The following is a 19,266-nucleotide window of genomic DNA, read 5'->3' as shown; positions in this document are numbered from 1 at the left end:
TAACGGCCCTGCAGGACGTCAGACGAAGGGTCTGGAATAGCGTCCAAGTGCCTCCGCTGCTGCGAAGGGCGGCAGAGAAGAGGAAGGGCGGCAGTCGGCCTGCACCGGTCTGTGACGGCGCAGCTTTGCGGGAGGTCTGCGCTCTCGAGAAAATGGGAAAGGCGGGGAGGAGCCCATCACCAGCAGGGTATTTCTTCAGCAGGCAAAGGGGAAGCGGGATTTAGGTTGGAACTTGGCTCCGTTAGCGCGGGCCCCGAGCAGCGCTGAGGAGGCTGCAGCCCAGGCGGCTCCCTCCTGGGCCAGCCCTGCGAATCTGATTTATGCGTTCCCAGCTCTGACTGAGGTAAAACATTACACGCTCTGACTTCTGAGGAGGTTTTGCTGCTTTGTTCTCCGACATTGTTGTGGATAATTAGGGCAGTTTTACTTCTCTTTGACATCACTGAAATGAATCACTTTTTTCGAAGTGGATGATCACTCTAATGGTTCCTATCTAACGTTGCTGTCACCTCCAAACCGCGTCCTAATGCATGAGTTCCAGTAATATCACAGAAAATAAGCGTGGCTCTTCAATGATCTAGTGTCTGTTTCTGACCCTGGAAAACCTTATTCGTTTAAGTAACTATTACTCATGGGAATTATTGCGCGAGCTTCTAGGAGGCTGATTTCAGTAGGATTGTTGATGCAGGAGCAGCCTGCTCGCAGTTAGTTCTCTATTAAATATGTTAAATCACTGCTACGTCTCTCCGCAGACTGGGTTTGAAAGCCACAGACAACAACACTTGCTTCTGTGAAGGAGTGATATTGAGAATTGCCTACCAACGTGGATCAGATCCGGAAGATCTGGACCATAATTGTGTCTTTTCCCATCTCCGGGAAAGGCGCTTTGCACAGGCCTCTCCCGGTACAGGCACGGAGCGGTGCAGCCGCCGCACGGCTGTCACCCGGAGGTATTTCAAAGCTCTTACAGGCAGGATTCAGCAATCTTTATCGTTACGAATGGCGATTCCCGAGACACAAGCTGCAATAATTACTGTTACTAGCTTTGCTCAGAAGTGTCTTCTGCCACACTTTACAGTTCATTTGCTATAAGTACCCCCACATCATTACCGTACCTACAAGCTATTCCGACATGAATTTCGCACGGCGGGGGTAAACGAGGAAGCCGTCGGCTCCGATACATCACTTTATTGGCAGGGTTTTGCCGGAGATGCTTCAGCAGAACACAAAATTAAAAATGGAGCAACGAGCTGCCTCCCGCGGTGCCGCCGCGCCCGTGCTGCCCGGCCAGCGCTCCCACCCTCACGTAAGAAGATAGGTCAGGGACGTCCTCGGGCCTCCCTGAGCCAAGCCCAACCTTCGTGTTCTGGCCCCAGCTCCAGGAATGAAAGGTCTTCACTTATAAATGTTTTTACACGGAGTTTTCAGAAGTAACAAAATGAAGAAAGTGATTTATTCCTGCTGTCTTCCCATAGAAAGCAACGCTAAATAATGCTCATAGCCATATCTAAGAAATCCTATTCACTATATCAGGAATTTAAAAGACACGCAGATTGATATTAATAAATAAATACAGACTTGAATTATCATAAAGCAGGATTAAATTTCCTGTTCCAATGCCTTTTCTGAACACCCTATTTATGAAGAATGCAGATACCCGTGTTTAGGACTGAGAGATAAGGTCATTCTCATGAAGAAAAAAATGTGATTTCATGTTTGAAAGCTTAGCTGGCTATGAAGTAATAAATCAGCGTTTTCCCCAAAGCATTCTGGTCTCTGCAGAAAGCCTCCTCGGACAGAAGCAGTGAAGATCAACCTTCTTAGCATCGTCCAATTTTCACCGCTTCTAACACCTTCCAACTACCAGCCCTAAGACGTTAAAAGACTATACTCAGTTTGGGAGAAAAATCAGAATCTTAGTGTCTATTTGTGTAACAAACGGATGACTTCGCATTAACAAGGACTACCTGTATGCTATAAAGAGTTTTATACATTCCATTTGCAAAATGCGGTCGCTTCCCTATTCGGAAGGCTAATGGCACTCAGAGCGAATCGGTCAACAAACCAGCAAGAAGGTTCTTCGGGTTTTAGCAGGATTAATCTAGTTATGTTAGCCAGGAAGATCTGTTAAAGAAAAAAAGCCCTAGCCTGATAGTTTATTTCATCTAAATTAAATGATGAATGAAACCTAAAATCCTCCATGGAAGACCAGGTCTTGAAGAGAAAACCATCTTGGCCTGAGTCTCTCTGCAAGCTGCGCTCCCCTAAAATACGGTGCACTTAACTCCGAGAACCCTTGTTACATCTACCCGGCAGCAAGCAAAGTCTGACCATGAAAACGGTTGGGTGTGAACTTCAGGAGCAGAACACGCTCGGTACGAATAACAATACTTTTAGCTCTTAGATGGAGTGGCTGTCCGTTCTGAATTAAGTCAGAAATCAAGCTTATGACACTTCTCAGACGCGGGATGTCAAGCCTGTATCACTTTCAATCACCAGAGAGCTCATTTTTCCCCATTCGCCGCTGCCAGAGGAGATGGGAGTCAAAGAGCATTGACGGCAACTGGGAATGAGAGCGAGAGGATTATTAACGCCCCCAGTGTCCGTCGGGGACAGGGACAGACGTGGAGATTTACTCCTTGGTTAGCTGAACGTTAATAAATGATTGACTCAGGAGTTCTTTTGGTATCACAAAAGATTAGAGTCCAGCTCCTCGGTTGCTGTAAATGGCGGACGTGCTGTTTGGAACGCCAGCAGGTGAGACTCTCGTCCTATTTATCTAGAGAAATAAAAGGCCATGAAAAAAAATTACTTTGTAAACCATATAATCTGTATTTTGTATCTAACTAGGATGCACAACTTTTTACTAAAAGTAGTGATTTTACTTCATCCTGTTAAAAACAGTTATTTAATTAAAAGCTGGAAGCAATCAGAAATACATTCTCTTAAAGTGATTTGAAGGGTGAAAAAAGCCTTTCAGCTGACAACATGCTTCTGAACTTTATTTTTGGAAGCTCTGTTCCTATGGTCATTTTCTACCTCCCCGTAAATTCAAAGGCAGAAGATTGTATTTTTTCACTCTTTTCCAGGTGTCGAACAGTTTATTAGATATGATGAACGCTGCTGTCATTTTGTTCTTTCTTTTTTGGAGAGGAGGGGTTTGGGTGGGGGTCTTTGTCTTAGAAGCTGTCTGTGCATCAAGTTATGCTGTTGCTAAGATAAAACACAATAAATGAGAACCCCTCTTTGTTCTTTCAAAATTAATGGGTCAGAGTCTCAATCTTTTAACAATTAGACATCATGGCACTTAGGTTAACAACTTCTGTCTGGAAGATCAGACCAAAACCTGCATCTCAAGATATCAGAGTGACTCAGCAAGGTGACTCAAGAAAGTAATTTAACTTGCTGGAGGAGCTACCGCTTCTTGGAGCAGACGGTCACGAGCTTGCAAAATGCCATCTCCAGCAATTCGGCAGCGAACACAAGGCGCGTTCGACCTTTGTGTCCCAGCTGACCCCAGGGGAAACGTTGCACGCTTCGCGGGGTATCTTCCACTTAGGTAGACTGAAATACATGGGATAAACGGCAGAATCTTGGAACTTTTTGATAAATATGATAAAAATAGAGTTTGGTATCAAATGCTTGCACTAAAGGCAATATATATATACAGGCAACCTATATAAAGGTCATCCTTGGTGCCCTGAAGAAGATTAAAGGTCTCTGTTCTTCAGAATATTAACCTTGTCCTGTGGACATCTGTACTAACTGCAAGTCAGTGAATGCTCTTCCAGCACCTCCAGCGGGTGTTAAATCCGTATCCTTCTTCAGGTTATTTCTCTTTTTCTCACTGTATTAAAATTCTGCGACTTAGTCCGGGTCTATCCCGTTCGGCCGCAAAGGAAAGACCAGAGACCGCTCTGTCGCCGAACAGCCTGCAGCCGCAGGCGGGCCGGACGCGGGGAATTCGGCGGAGGGACGCGACGTCTATAGAAATATTGCCTGGGATTTATAGCTCATTTAATTGGCTTCATGGAATAACGTTCTGCTCCCTTCGGAAAGTAATTCCACTGGTTTCCTTTGCTATTGGAGGACGAGAAAGGGCAGCAACAGGTAAATCTGATGCTACGAGTTGTCGGTGTTTCCTCAGTGCATCAGAATTTTCTGTCTGTCAAGTTTAAAACTTATTATCACTGAAAAAGCCTTACGGTATTTTAATATTGTATTGGAAATGAAACTTCACACCGTGTCCTCAGAGGGGATAACCTTAACAACAGAACAGCGTTTTTTAATGAAAGCACAAATAAATGATAGGTGAGGCCGAGGCGCCCTGAGGGGACGAGCGACCCCGCGCGCGACCCCGCGCGCGCCCCCGCCCCGCCCCGCCCCGCCCCGGCGCGGCTGCGCGTAGCGGGGCGGGGCAGCCGGAAGCCGGAAGCCGCCGCAGCGCCGAGGCAGGGGCCGAGCGCCGGCCGCAGCCCCGCTCCCCGCCGCCCCCCGCCGCCGCCGCCCCCCGCCGGGCCGGCCGGAGCGCCGCCGAGCCGCCCGCCGCCATGTCCAACATGGAGAGTATCCTCGGGGCAAAGGTCTCGTCGCTGTTGGCGGGGCTGGGGGCTGGCGGCCCTCACGGGGTGGGCGCCGCGGCCTGGGCTGGGCCGGGCCGAGCTGAGGGCCGGCGCTCCGGGGGCGGCGTGCGAGGCCTCTCCGCCCGGGGAGGAGCCCCCGGGACGCGGTGGGAAGGGGGAAGCGGGTCCCCGCCCTCGTCTCGGTGGTCGCTGGGGGAGCGGGGCGGCCCCGTGGGGGACAGGGGCCTCGCCTCAGGGGGCCTCGCCTCAGGGGGCCTCCTCCGGGAGGAGGAGGGTTTGTGGTGTGTGTGTGGCACTGGCAGGAGCCCTGCTTCCTAGATGTGGGGCTTGCCCGCCGTGCGTGGGTGGAGAAGGGAACGGGAGGTTCAGTGTTTCTTCCCAAGGCGAAATCAGCCAGCCTCGGCTGGGGCCGAGGAGGGGGACGGCGGTGTCCCCTCTCCCAGGGCTGCAGGGCGCGGCGGGGCAGCCCGTCTCTGGGGCAGAAAATGCAATTTGAAGTGTAGAGTAGTGCAGATTGCGCACCAGGGGTGTCTGACATGCCATACATCCAGCGCTGTGTATAGGCTGGAATGCTGTCGACTCACCAGCTGTGCCCCCAAACAGGGACTTCTCTCAGCTGGACAAACCCGGCTGCCTTTCCTGCTGTTGAAAAGAAGTTACACGCAGGGAAAACCCTTACGGACAAATTTAAACTTTCTTGCTGTATAAAACCATCTTAAAGCGCAGGGGCAAAAAGAGCCTTAAAGATTACAGAGGTCTCGGTGTGGTTGCAGTGTGCTGGGCATTGGCAGTTGTTGTGGGAGTGCTGGAGCGGGTGACCCTGAGTCACGGTTAATGGTGGAAGTTTGGTTTCACTTAGGTTATGGCACAGTGAGAAAGACGTTTCAAGGGAGGAGCCAGTATGTGCTCGTCATGGGGTGGAAGAGCTGTGGAGGTGGCAGGGTGAACTCTTTTTATGTCGAAGGTAAATGCCCCAAGTGAGTAACTGAGGAATTTATTTCAAAATAAACTGCCCTGAAATGCTGTTTCAGTGTGATTGGTGTAAATAGGTGATGTCATGTTTTACCTGGTGGTTCTGGTCTCTGACCTGACGTGTACTTGAGTGAACAACCTAAAGGTATTTCCCTGTTTGGTGAATTACCGAATCTGTGGCTCAGTGCACTACACTTATCGCTGCTGAAAGGGGTGGTGACCTAGGTTTTAAACCAAAGAAATAGAAACACAAGCAGCAATTTTAGTGTTGCTGGTAGCCGCCCTAATAGATATCCTAGATGTGTAGGCACAGCTGTTACCTTTTTGTAGCCTGCTTGTGGTGTTTATAGGATAGGATAACAAATATATCAACAAATTCCTGATGTCTTCAGGTTGCTCTCAGAGCTCTAAGATGCATGGCTGGACTTGAAAGGAAAAAAAAAAAACCAGTTCTGGAATAATTTATATACTTGAAATATTAAAGAAACCTCAAGTACCTCATAGCGTTCAGCTTTATGTGCTTCCACTTAACTGTTAAGCGTCTTAGGACTTGCTGCATCTTCCTCTTGGGATATCAAAAGGTGGCGTGAAGGAAGTCTATAAAGCTTTGTACTTCCATTTTGTTTGAGAAAGACTGATACTGTTTGGAAGCTTTCATCAACAGTATTTTAAGAGTATGGGGGTCTTAATTGTTATTTTTACGGCACATACTTTATTTTCTGTCAGTAACAGTTTAATGCAGTCATTCTAAGTCACTATGAAGGCTTGTTCTACTGTATTCTTCGAGCTTTCAGCTTAAACAGGACTTAAACTTTCTGAAAAGAAAAGTTTCTCTTGCTGACTTAAGTATTCTTTCCCCAAAAGTCAGATGACAGAGCTGTCGGGGATCCCGGAATCGCTCACGTGACCCAGGGCTGGGAGGCTGCTCTGTGAAGGAGCTGCATGAGCCATTTAAACCCGCGATCGTGCTGTGGCTTGAAAGGGCAGCCCTGCCGCCTGCTTTGTTCCTGGGCTTGGTCAGCCAAGCCGGTTTGCTGTTAGGCTCTTCGTTTGTCTGTTGTTCCGCAGTGGCTTTTTTTTTTTTTCAGATGGGGAGATTCCAGGCAGGCCAGTAAACCGCCCTTCCATTTCACCGAGAGTCTAGGCCTCTGGGTGTGTGAGTGAAAGTAGCTGGCGGAGTAAGACTCTCAGTTCTTCTTGGGGGAGGTTTCGTTCGTTGTATTTATCAGTCTGAAGTAGGTTTGATGTTAAATGGAGCCAGTTTGGGGTCTGAACTTACTTTTTACGGCCTTACATTTTAGAACCCAGATGATAATTGGCATTATACTTGTAAAGCAGCTTGGTGGGTCTCCTTATTGTGTGAATTTGAAGGGCTTACTTAAATAACATTTTCCAAGTTTTAATGTCGCCAACGGGGAAACACAGTATACGCCAGGTTTGGTAGCGCTTCAAAGAGGAGAGCAAAATACTGCAGTGAAAGGATTGATCCTGTTCTTGAACCCTTAACTTGCGCTGCAGAACACCTGTTTAATTTGAAGTTTGCTGCAAAGGAACTCAACAGGAACTCAAAAAAATGCGACAAAGAAGAAAAGGCTGAGAAAGCTAAAATCAAGAAGGTAAGCAGTGGGTCTGAAACAAGCTCTTTAGATCTGTTGTTTACGTATTATAGCAGGAAAATACTTGGTGTTTTTACCATTTTCCTGGTAGGCATGCTCATAATATTGTGATAGATGCTTGTGCTTTAAAATATATGACTATAAATCTTCCCACACTTATTAATAAATGTGAGGGTACATTCTTGTGTATCCTCTTGTACAGCTTGTGGCATTTGCTTCCTGAGAAAATTGTCTTGTATGTGTTTTGTTAGAGACTGTTGTTCTCAAAGTTAAAAATGTTTAATCTTAAATGTTTATCATCTTGTATTAAAAAGGGCTTATGAAGAGGAACTTTAAAATAGTTTTTGAGTCCTTGAAGTAGTAAAGAGAGAGACTAAATTTATTTGACTATACTTTTGCCCGTGAAATACAACCATACCAACTGTATGTGTGTTCGGGTCTTGATACAGAAAATGTTTTTAGGAATGAGAAAATTATGTTTCTGTAGCTCTGTAAAACCTTCTACTTGAAGCGCGTGCTAGATAGCTTCCTTGGAAAGAAGTTAGGGGTTCGCATCTTGAAAAACTTTGAGAAATACTGGGGGAGGCGGGAGGGTTTCATTTTTCTCTTTTAATAGAAAAGATATTGTGATGTATTGATGCTTATTTCAAAAATGAAATAGGCTATTCAGAAATCAGGTTTACAAGAGCAGGGAAGGTTAAAATGCCCTTTTTTCCCCTTTTTTTTTCAACAGGCAATTCAGAAGGGTAACATGGAAGTTGCGCGAATACATGCGGAAAATGCAATCCGCCAGAAGAATCAAGCCATCAATTTCTTGCGCATGAGTGCCAGGGTCGATGCTGTAGCAGCAAGAGTTCAGACTGCAGTGACGATGGGCAAGGTAAGTCTGTTTTAACAAACGTGTTGCAAGGACGAGACCTCTGATCTTCTTAGAAGCTGCTTAATTCTATCTGTAATGAGTGGAAAAGTTTCAGTTTTGGTTTCAGATGTAGCCAATAGTATATCAGGCACTGGAATCCCCCTGGCAGCTGCTCATTAGAAATAGATTGCTATCCGCTATGTTTTGTAGCTGGTGGTAACTTCTGTTATCTGTTACTGTTTGTGCTCCTAAGGATGCAGTCTGTTTCGCTGGTTACACTGTTCAGATTATTTTGCAAAGATATTGCTCTGCTTCCAAATACATAAAGTCATGATGTAGGACTTGTGATTCCAGAAATCTTTTTTAGCTCTACTGTACTGCTCTTCAGCCAGAGAGTTTATTCTGCCATGTGATCTGTATACCAAATATATCCCTTAACGTTTGGCAGGTCTCAAGACCCACAAAAGTTAATGCCATCTACAACTCACTTTTTAGTGAATTTCAGCTCAGAACGCATATTTCAAGTGGTTGAGTTAATTCATAGAATTTGAAATGGTGGGAGCTATAAAAAACAGTGGCGTTCTAGATGGCAATAGTGTGTGCCCTGCTGTTTGATACTGTAGAAACTCTGTGGAGAGAGATAAGAGAGCTTGTTAAGACACTGCTCGTTTTTCTTTCTTTGTAATAATTCCCTTTACCTCACTCCAGGTAACGAAGTCGATGGCAGGAGTAGTTAAGTCTATGGATGCCACGCTGAAGAGCATGAACTTGGAAAAGGTAAATAGGTGCTTACTTTTCTTGGAGGTGCACATCAAAAGCAGAAGGGGCAATGGGCATGTGTTTTAAAAAGGGAAATTCCAATCAAGAGAAGAGGTTTTGCAGTGAGGTTGGAAGATCCTGGAACAGGTTGCCCAATGTGGTTGTGAAGTCCTCCTAAATGGAGATGGTCAGAACTTGGCTGGACAGGGCCCTGACCGACCTGCTTGAACTGCTGTGTTAGATCAACTTCAGAGGTGCTGCTGGGAGGGGGACAGGCTCCTGATCTCCAGAAGCTGCTTGCAGCCTTCTGTTGTAGTGTGATTCTATATTTGCCAGTTCAGATATATTTCTCTTCCGTTATCTGCAGGTCATTGATTTGATTCATGTTTTTAATAGATATCTGCACTAATGGATAAATTTGAGCATCAGTTTGAAACGCTAGATGTTCAGACGCAACAGATGGAAGACACAATGAGCAACACTACTACGCTAACAACACCACAAGTAAGAATAGTAATTTTTTTTTTTTTTTTAAAAAAGGTGATCTTAAATTATGTGTCTAAACTGTGTGGAAATGTCTGATTCTCTTTTTTTCTGCAGACTTTGAGACATGACAGCAACTGTTTTCACTTCTGCTTTGTGCTTCTTTGGGATGAAGAGATAATTTCAAATTAGTCACAAATACAGAGGATCACATATATGTATTTTAGTCTATTTCACTGTTATATAGCGGTCTTTATTTCATATTATATCTTGAAAACTTTAACCCTCCTACTGAATAAGCAGCATTTTGATGAGTTCTTAATGAACTTCTGAACCAGAAGACACTGCAGCGTTAAGTATCAAAGCAGAATATGCTGTGAGAAAATCAATAGTTCTAACTCACTGATACTAACAAAATGACATTAGTCACCACCAAATTAGTAGCACTATGTGCAATGGAAAGGATGTTAATGACCTACTTTCAGTTTATGGACATGTGTTTACTAAAATAAATCCTTAAACAGTGCTTGACATAGCACCTATCCCCTTGTGCTATTCCACAAGGAGCTAAATGTGCTATTCCAACAGAAGCTTTCTCAGAGAGAGAAAGTTACTGGAGATAGTGCTTTGTAAATAAAATAAATAAATCTAAACCCAAATCCAGTAAACAAAATCTGTTGGAGGTGGGCTTTTTTCCATGTTGTGCAAAGCAGTATTTTAATAGCTAATAATCAACACTTGAAATATTCAAGTATATATTTGGGTTTTTTTTTACTGATAAGTTTAATTCTTCAGAAGCATTATTTCAGAAGCTGAAGTTCAATTAATGGGATTTTAACAGGCCGAGCACCTCCACTCATGACTTTTGAGTTCATACAGGGCCCTCTGGTGGTTAAGCACAAAAATGTTCTGTGAAAGACACGTTTAAATCGGTTTTGTTAAAATAGTTTCTCTTCTCTCAAGATTTAACGGAAGAGCTTGTTGTAAACTACAATATGCAGCAATCAATTTTGTTTTCTTTACCCTAGAACCAAGTGGATATGCTTCTACAGGAGATGGCGGATGAAGCAGGGTAGGTAAAATTTTGAGTGGCTATTTCTTGAATAACTCTTGGTTCCAACAACCCTTCCTGGTTTCTTGGAGGTCAGGGACCCATGTTTTATATGTGTCTGTCTCTTGGAAGCAGAGAAGAATTACTAATTTCCTTTCACCTCTGGGCATCATTCTCGTAATAGTTTAGCTGCCAGTATTTCATTCTGTTTTCACTCAAAGCTACTGTGAATGTCAGGATGCAGGGGTGGTTGTTCAGAAGCCTAAAATCATATGTCACTTGTCGTGTCAGGATAGCGTTTTATTTACTTGGATTGGCTTTAGCATTACCAATCCTTGCCGTGTTTCTCCATGCTTTTGGTCTTTTTTCCCTTTCTTACCACATTAAATCTTCCTGTAGTTATGCTCTCACAAGCTAGACATTGCAAAACAGCTCATCGTGACATATTTAAGCCTTTGGGGTATACTGAAATACTTGCCGCCTTGGCGACGCATAAGTTGGAAGTGTTGCTCTGTTGCCTTGAGGATAAATACTTTTGACAAATTTTTTGAGTAAAACTCTTCTTTTATGAGTGAACTTTTTGTCATTCATACGTATGCCATGTCTGATATACCTCTGTTAAACAGAAATCTTGCTCAGTCCTGATTAAGCAGAATTTATTTAGCTATGGTTAGTTGTAATATGTGACTTTGTAATGAGTCCGACTTGCTGATCAAGTTGTCTAATTGGCTGGAGTAGAGCGTTCGTGGGATGCTGTGGCCTCATGCTATCTCAGTAGTGCTCTGCTTGTCAGTTGTCGTGCTGCTTCCTTTAGCCATGTATGCCTGACTTGGGTGTTCTTGTTTTGATTTCTCCTATTAGTCTTGATCTGAACATGGAACTACCTCAAGGACAGACAGGTTCTGTTGGTACAAGTGTTGCCTCAGCAGAACAGGTAAACGTTAAATTCAATTGAAATCAATGTTTTCTAGAGAAATGCGGTATAAGAATTAATGCTTCACGCGGTTAAAACAGGCTTGCTAAATTGTAATTAGAGTTTAGCTGTCCAAAAGAAATAGTGTGTAGTTAAAACAACCTTGCGATCAAAATAATTCTAACAATACATTTGTCTGCTTAGTAAATCCGGAAACTTTAGATGTTTCAGAATTATTTTTGCATAGTTATTTCATAGAGTTCCAAGCAGTTGACTCTCCTACCTACTCCAAATTTAATGAATCCAGCCATCTCCCATAGCATACACGAGGCCTTTGGGTTTTCCCCTTTAATGTGTGAAAGGTCTCATGGGACGAGTGCAGACAATTCCACATTTGCTCTAGATGGATAGCTTAGAATTTCTTGTGGATGGGCAGATCCTGAAGTCAAGGTTGCAGAGATCTTTTGGTGAGTTGCTTTTCCCATTCTAGGGGAATGTATTTGAAGGAATGGAAAGAGAACAATTTATCTCTGTCATCCCATTCTTGTGGAGGTTTTAGGGAGCCTCATCTTAACTGAACAATGTTTGGGAAGCCCCAAGTATTCCACATCCTTTGAAAAGTTCAGTTTCCCCTTGTCCCAGGCCCTCTGAAACAAATAGACCTACTGCCATCTCGCTGCAGCAGTTCCGTTGGATACCAGCCTTGGTCAGTCAAGGCTGCAGTTCTGTAAGAGCTGATTTGCACTTGCAAAGATGATACGTAAGAAAAACCCAAAGCAAACCAACCCTGTCTCTACTTGCTGTGTTCTGAAACTCCTTCCTAGGTGTGCACTGCTGGAGATGAGATAGCTGTATGGACCTCTGGTCTGAGCTGGTACAGCCATGCTTGGGGTCTTAAATCTTGTTAAGGCTTGGGCACGAGATAATTTCATATCATCTGGACGTGAGGTTGCTTGACCATTGCAGAACTTTGCAAAAATTAATTTTCATATAACTGATAGCTGGTTTCTTTGTGTTTTACAATTCTGCAGGACGAGCTGTCACAGAGACTGGCCCGCCTACGTGATCAAGTTTAAGTTAAACAAAGCTGCGGTTCTTTGTACATGCTTTCAAAACACCCTTTCTGTAACTAACCCTTCACTACACTAGAAAGGCATATACAGTATGGCTTAGGTGTTTGAATATTTGTAATATAGGGTACTTCACTCCTAGCTTGCTGCTCTTTCTAAATACATTAAGTAACCCAAAAATATCAGCTCTCTAATGTCCTTTTCTGTACATTTTGAAGTTGATATATTTTTCGCAAGCTTTTTTCACAAAATCAAGTTGATATTCTAAGTCAGCTAGTAATGTTGGTACATTCTAGCTAAAAGAAAAGCAGAGTGTCATTGATATATATTTTAAATTATTAAGTGATTTTTTTAAATTATGAGAACTGTTTATGGTTGGAGAACTGATGTATTCAGTTCAGATGACTGTTGTAGATAACTTTCTTACACAGCCAGACTCCTGGAACACGCAAAGATGGACAGCGTGGACTTCATGGAAAATACGCTTGTTAAAACAAATAAGTGGACTTCAGTCTGGGGTTTCTAGCCTTTTAAAGATAGGGTAGCTGTGCTGAAATTAGTTGTTCAGTTAAAAAATGAGTTACTAAAAGCTGTTTTCATATAATTGGGAACTTGTACGGTGTCATCACTTTAGTACAGGAGGAATAAAATATATTTTTCACCTCTTTGTAAGTTCTGTTGAATGTTGCAGCTTGCTTGTTGTTTAATGTCACGTGCTGTAGCTTCTCCATTTTGCTTTCTTCTCAGTATCCTGGGGTGCAGCCCGTTATGCCACTCACCTCTGTTTCTACCAACGTAACATCTAGTTCCCGTTGACAGGGAACTCATGCTACCTGTTTTTTTAGGTTCAGGCTGAGAAAGCCTTATCTGAAGTAACTGAAGCCTGCTTTTCTCCATTCCTTCTTCCCCTGTCTTTGCTTTTCATCTCGTCGCTTTTTTTATACGTGAGGGCAAGTCTTGTGATCAGATTCCACGCTTCAGTGTTCTTCCATATATGAAAAGTACAGAAGTGCTCTTCCTCAGGTTCAGATCTTCACAGTCAAGGTCCCAACCCTGCCGTCTCTAACTGGGGCACCCCTTAGATCAGCTTCTCCTCCTCTGCCCCTCGCAAGAGAGGCGCAGCAGACGAGTAGAACGGGCCAGCTCAGGCGGAGGGGCCGGCTGCTGGAGGTGTACGTCAGTTGTGCTGGATTAAGAACAGCTGCTTTATTTTGTAAGGCGTAACACTGCTCTCCGCAGATCAAACACCATGATGTGTAATACTGCAGTCGTATGGAGAAGCTAGTTTGTTTTGGGGATCCCTTTACCCCCTTTCTATTTCTGCACAGTAAGAGAGAATCTACTGGCTGCCTTCGGCAGCTTCAAACTCTGGCTGCAGTTGTGAAGTAAAGAAATGGTTGTAGAAATTTGTAGCTGAGACGACTCGTGATGTGTTGTGGTAAACAGTGGTGTTAAAGTTCTCTTTCTGACTTTTTGGGCCTGTGTTTGTGTTTTATCTTTGCAGGGGTGAGGGAAGGCATGAAGGACTAGACTTCGCATTGGTTCTTAATTCGCTGGTGTTCAGGATCACGTGGGTTTTCCAGTGTTGGGGAAATATTTAAGACAAAAAACACTTCGCTTTTTCAGTCAAGCAGGATTTTTTTCAGTGAAAACGCAAAAAAATTATGAAACATTTCAGAGCAGTTTCAAACTATATTTTAAATGTGTTATTCAGATCACTTTGAAGGTTTAGCAGGATGTTACATACTGAAGTATTCAAGGCTACTGTAAAAATAAGATATGGAAAATAAGATAGACAAAACAACCTAAAATGTTGTGGACTCGTGTATCTCATGCTGACAGCCTAAACTGAAATGATTTGTTTAAAATGTGGTCTTTTGTTTACATTTATTTTCAATGCAGTTTTCTTTAAAACATCTCAAATGTTCCTCCCGTAAATAGGAGAAATTGGAAGATGTTTAAAAACTATGTACCCGCATCTGTAGTCTTGGTAAAATCCTTTCAAATTATTAATAAAACATCTTAGGAAAGGGACTATATACTACATTTTTTTCCCTAGCTCCTTCTGAACAACATAACAAAAACATAATGGTAAATCTATGCAACCAGGTTACCCACAGCTGTGGTAACTGCTCGTGTGTGTGCCTTTGCCTTGCTGAACTGACTTTATTTTTTTGATATTCGGTTATTTCATATATCTCATGGTAGGACTGGAAACTTAGTGTTGTGTAATAAACCCACATCTGAGTTTACTTTGTGGTTGCTGCTTGATGGAGCTGTACCATAAACTACTGAAGTTTTCAGTGTTGGATAGTAGACGACTTCAGCTAGCTTGTCTGGCTTATTTTAAGGTTGGAGATTATGCTGCTTTTAGACTGTTCCTGGCCATTCTTAAACTATTTGAGGGGGCAGACGGCAATTCTGAGATCCCGTGGGTTTGATTTTCCGAGTCTGTTGCCTTGCCGTGAGCCTTGGGGCTTTGGAGGAATTTAAAAATAAAGGGAGATGAGACTGATTAGATTGCTGCAAGGTAAATGTTAAATAAGCTTATCTTACTGGCTATACACAGCCTGTTTCAGAGTTTTGATCTTATCGCAGGCTTGCTAACTCCAGTACTAGAATAGATTTCCAGTATCACTTTTTTAAAGGGCTTAACAAGTAAGCATAAAGGCTTGACTGACATAATTCACGTTACCTCTGCGGGACTATGATGCAGAGAGGTGGGCAGGCTTAGCTGACTTGGGGACAAAATATGTGTTTGAAACGCTGAATTTTTGCCCTGCTGACTCCACTCTGAGAATTGCTGCGGGTTTCGACGGGGCCAGGATTTTGTAGTGGTTACTTCTGTGTATAGATCTCCTGCCCTCTCCTGGGCAAAGCGATTTCTTTTCTCTTTAGAAGCACTTGTGTATCAGAGCTGGCATTCAGAAAGTTTTAACAGTTACATTTGGAATGTATATATTTTTCTCAAGTCTTTTGGAAATGCTTAAAACTGAAAGTTACTCTTAGAGCAATATTTGCGTTTCGTATCCTTCCTCCATTCAGGCTCTCCTCAAAGCACTTGCTCTTTTCTGAACAGCTCTGGCTCCGCGTCCCTGCCTTGCTGGTGTTTTCTTGTAAGTTGACTGTATTTGTTTGTAGAAGTTCATTTCATGTTAAATAAATCGTATGTGCTTTTATGTATCTTATTACCAGACAATATTTCAATATTTATGCTTCTGAGCAGACACATCTAAAGTAAAACACTGCTTAAAATGTTGCAAAATGGGTTTGGTCAACATTTTTTTTTCCCTTGGTTACTAGAACTGCTAGTGTGTAGTAGCAGTAGTCTTCATTCCTTTGCATCCCAAAACTGGAAGCCATGAAGAGCTTCAGGTGAAAGGAGAGGGAAGGAAAGGAGGAACAAGAACTTTAACTTTCTTGATTGCAATGAGATAAAATGATAAAGTTGCCTTTGTGGAGATCCTCAGAGCCAAAAAATAGTGAAATTTTGTTAAATATAATTAGCAACTGTGTACAGAAATAAATTCTGAAGCTGGTGACATGTATAGAAAAGAGAATAACTTTTGTAGCTCTGGTAGAGTTCATTTTGGAAACTGCTTTACTTGTATGGGACAACTTGTAAATGTAACTGCAAGTGGTAAATAAAATTGTACAGACAAATTCTATCCCATGTGTTCCTAGGTTATGTGGTTGTTTGCTGGCAGGGCTCAGTACCTGGATAATCAAACAGATGTCATCATGTCATCGGTATTTTCCTGTGAGAAGATAATCAGAAAATTAAATCTCTATGGAGACAAAATAAGAAGAAAGTAAAGTGGGTACTATTGAGAAAGACTCGGGACAACAGTTTAGGGCGTAATGAAGTATAACAACATAAAATATAATCTACTTAAAATGTTATGATTTTTTTTTCTAAATATTTAGTCTGGTATGGAGCGTATCCCTGGTGCTTAACCGTCTAAGAGGGTTTTCTGTCCTTACCGTATCTAACGGGGGGTCGTGTGGAAAACTGGCAGGAGGCGGTGTGGGTTTGAGTTTGTCCTCCCCAGAGCTAAAATCCTTCCCTCTTTATTTTCCCCTTCCCTTGTTGTTTGGGAACCAGCAGAGGGAGCCTCAAGCTTTGTTTTTGCATAGGTCCTACATAAATTATTATTTTTTTGACTTCTTAAAACAAAGGACTAGCAGAGTCCTCACTAGCCGGTTTAAGGATGTGCCCGTACCGGGGCTTTGATCCGTGCCTAAGAGCTGCTCTCTTGCACAAAACGCAACCTGGAAACGCGTTGCCCAGGGCCACCAGCAAACCCGGGCCACCACCTAACCAGCCTCCCTAAATGCGCTTCCAAACGCTTCCGTGCTGTCTTCGGGCATGAATTCGGGACTTGGAGATCTGCCGTAGGGAGCGCGATAGTGAATAACTTTGTGCTTAAAACTGGTTGTAAATGGTTTCATTTGTAGTTAAGACCTCTCGGGTTTCTTTAGCTGTTGTGTCGTTTTTGTTTGCCCTGTGATGATAATTCTGTTCTGTACAGAAGGAAACACACACTGCGTGCTGATGAAAAATGTACTTTAAGAGAAAATTTCATTTTCTTATTAGAGGTGTTGCCCGCACAGAGATTTGATTTGATGAAGTATTTACTTTGGTTTCGGGCTTCTCTCTGTCCGTGTAGCGCATTGCATTTTCTGGCTTTAGCCTTAGCATTCCTCTGTTGCAAAGGCCTGGTTCGAGCTAGCGGCAGCACACTGCTCGGTGCTCTCTTTTTTTGTCAAACAATATTTTTTCAATGAAAGCCCCAGACGGGTCAGTGGCCTTACTTGTATCGGAAGCAGCTCTCTTCATTACCATTCAAATAAAGGAAAAGACCGAGGCGAGCGATCTGTAACTAATTTCAAGTGCCAATTGAGCCTTTTTAACTTGGAAGATGAGGCAGTGAGTAAGTCTTGCAGGCTTTCGCTTGACCTTTGCTACTCTTTATTAAGAAAGTCATGCTGAAGCAGCTGTGATACCCGGTTCAAGATAGAAAATCAATGGGCCGTAGGATCCCAGCTCTTTCCAGTTCTTTGGGAAGCTTTTCAGTGTCTTCCACCGGCGCAGGTTGGAGCAGCCGGAACCAGACCATCTCCCGCAGACAGGCTGCTTCCAAGCTCTTACCTAGACAAGGGTGATTTCAGAGGACAAAAGTACTGAGGTATCGCACATTTCTGATCTGCAAGATGGTTCGCTGTTGCGATGACCTGTGCACATGGCTCAGGATATTCTAAACTTATTAACTCCGAGTGAAACAATCTTTTTGCAAAAGTATAAAGCAATAAATGTTACGTACCAGCAAATATATGTATCTGACAAGATAATAATCAGCTTAATATAATTTCCCTGCTATCTGATTCATAATTCTTTCCTACAACCAATTTCTGTCAAAGTGAGCTGTCAGGGATGGCAAAACATTTCAAAACTTCATTTAAAGACACTCAATATATGTATTTTGTTAACTCTTTCTTTTTTCAAAGATTAATTTAACGTAATCCTGCAGTCTCTATACAGGAAATTTCACTTTGTTCTTATCGCAGGCAGGACTTTGTTTCTCTTGCTGCAAAATGGGTTAACGCTGGCACCGTTAAGCTCTGTTTCTGTTGCTGGTGATTTTTCAGGTCCAGGCCCCAGTATGAAGCCCCAACGTTTGACTTGAAATGTGTAGGAGAAGCAGGCAGTCCCCTTCAGAGTGTTGTAAATTAGTTCCAGTCTCCAAGAGACTGCTGTAACTAATTGGTATGACCTGGAAGTGGATAAAGTCCATAACAGATCAACTTTTCCTCCAGTAATTTGACAAATAGAACTTTTTTTTTTTTAAAGTCCCGTGTAGGCTACATACCCCATTTGTTCTTTTGTGATGCACGTCGTTTCCGCATTGAAGTGGTAATGATTTTCCAGATTTCTGCTGATTTGTATAGCAGGTGCCTTAATTTATTAATGCCAGAAGAAGGGAGAGATTCAACAGCAACAACAAAAAAAAGATTCCTGGCAGCAGCCGTATATCAAAGTCGTTGCTTATCCAGTTACGTTGCTGTAAGTATTTGACCATCGCTTAAAAACTTGATATCTCTATACAAAATGTATACTTCCAACAACCTCTTCTGCAGAGATAGTTCTATTTGTAAAGATGGCAGAAGTATCAATGCATGTTAGTGGTAATTATTACGTTTAATAATGGCACTGCTTTTCATCCAAATATTTAAAAAAAACACTGTACGGTAAAGATTAATGCTTAACAAACCCCAGTTTGTCTTGTGTATAGTGTGTTTAAAGTGGCAAATACAGAATATCCTGGTTCTCTTTCAAATGTGATGCTTTTGTTGAAGTTTTACAGCTTCAATTGGGCTGTGGTTAGAGTATTAAATAGACCAGGTATTCCCAAGCTCTTCGTAAAGGTTTATGGTGATGTTTGGGAAATCTGGATGTTTTCTCAGGATACTATTTACCAAACCGCACAAGTATTCCTCCTCCTGCTTATAAAAGCCGTGCAGGAAGACCAGTGGTTTGCGGAGTCGCTGGATCTCGTTTATTTTCTATAACCACACGGAAATCAGAAAATCTTGGTGTTACTCTTGCAGAGTAAGTTGATGAAATGGGACCTGTGCAATGGTAGCTATTACAAACTCGACATTTCATTGCCTAGTTAGTTTTGTAAGAATAATTTTAGGCAGTCGCTGTAAATAAATACATGCTGCTTTCTGTACGGGCAGTGATCCGAGGAGTTTCTTTGTGCACCTCTGCTCCCAGCCCCTTCCAAGCCTGCATCCCTGAGACGGACAAGTCTGTCGGGCTCCGCAGTAGTCTCACCGTGAATATAAACTCGCCAGCAGTGACTCAAGAGAGCCCAGCCTCCTATTTATTTGTGCTCCAGTGGGATGTGAACCTTGGTCTTCAAGGGTGAAAGGTTGAGGGATGTGTGTCTTGTTTAC

The 19,266-nt window shown here is 42.9% G+C and overlaps 1 protein-coding gene across 1 annotated transcript; it reads left to right on the top strand.

The window, feature by feature from the left end:
* Nucleotides 1-4,495: 4,495 nt before the first annotated feature.
* Nucleotides 4,496-15,964, top strand: CHMP1B (charged multivesicular body protein 1B). Its single transcript, XM_082323544.1, has 8 exons — nucleotides 4,496-4,566; nucleotides 7,074-7,171; nucleotides 7,905-8,051; nucleotides 8,739-8,807; nucleotides 9,186-9,293; nucleotides 10,301-10,344; nucleotides 11,185-11,257; nucleotides 12,268-15,964. The coding sequence occupies exons 1-8, from the start codon at nucleotides 4,551-4,553 to the stop codon at nucleotides 12,310-12,312; spliced, it is 600 nt and encodes a 199-aa protein (XP_082179670.1). The 5' UTR covers nucleotides 4,496-4,550; the 3' UTR covers nucleotides 12,313-15,964.
* The last annotated feature ends 3,302 nt before the right edge of the window (nucleotides 15,965-19,266 follow it).

This window comes from Platalea leucorodia (genome assembly GCF_965183815.1).
Source record: "Platalea leucorodia genome assembly, chromosome: 10".
NCBI classification, from domain to species: domain Eukaryota; kingdom Metazoa; phylum Chordata; class Aves; order Pelecaniformes; family Threskiornithidae; genus Platalea; species Platalea leucorodia.
This window is presented reverse-complemented; position numbering and strand designations above follow the sequence as displayed.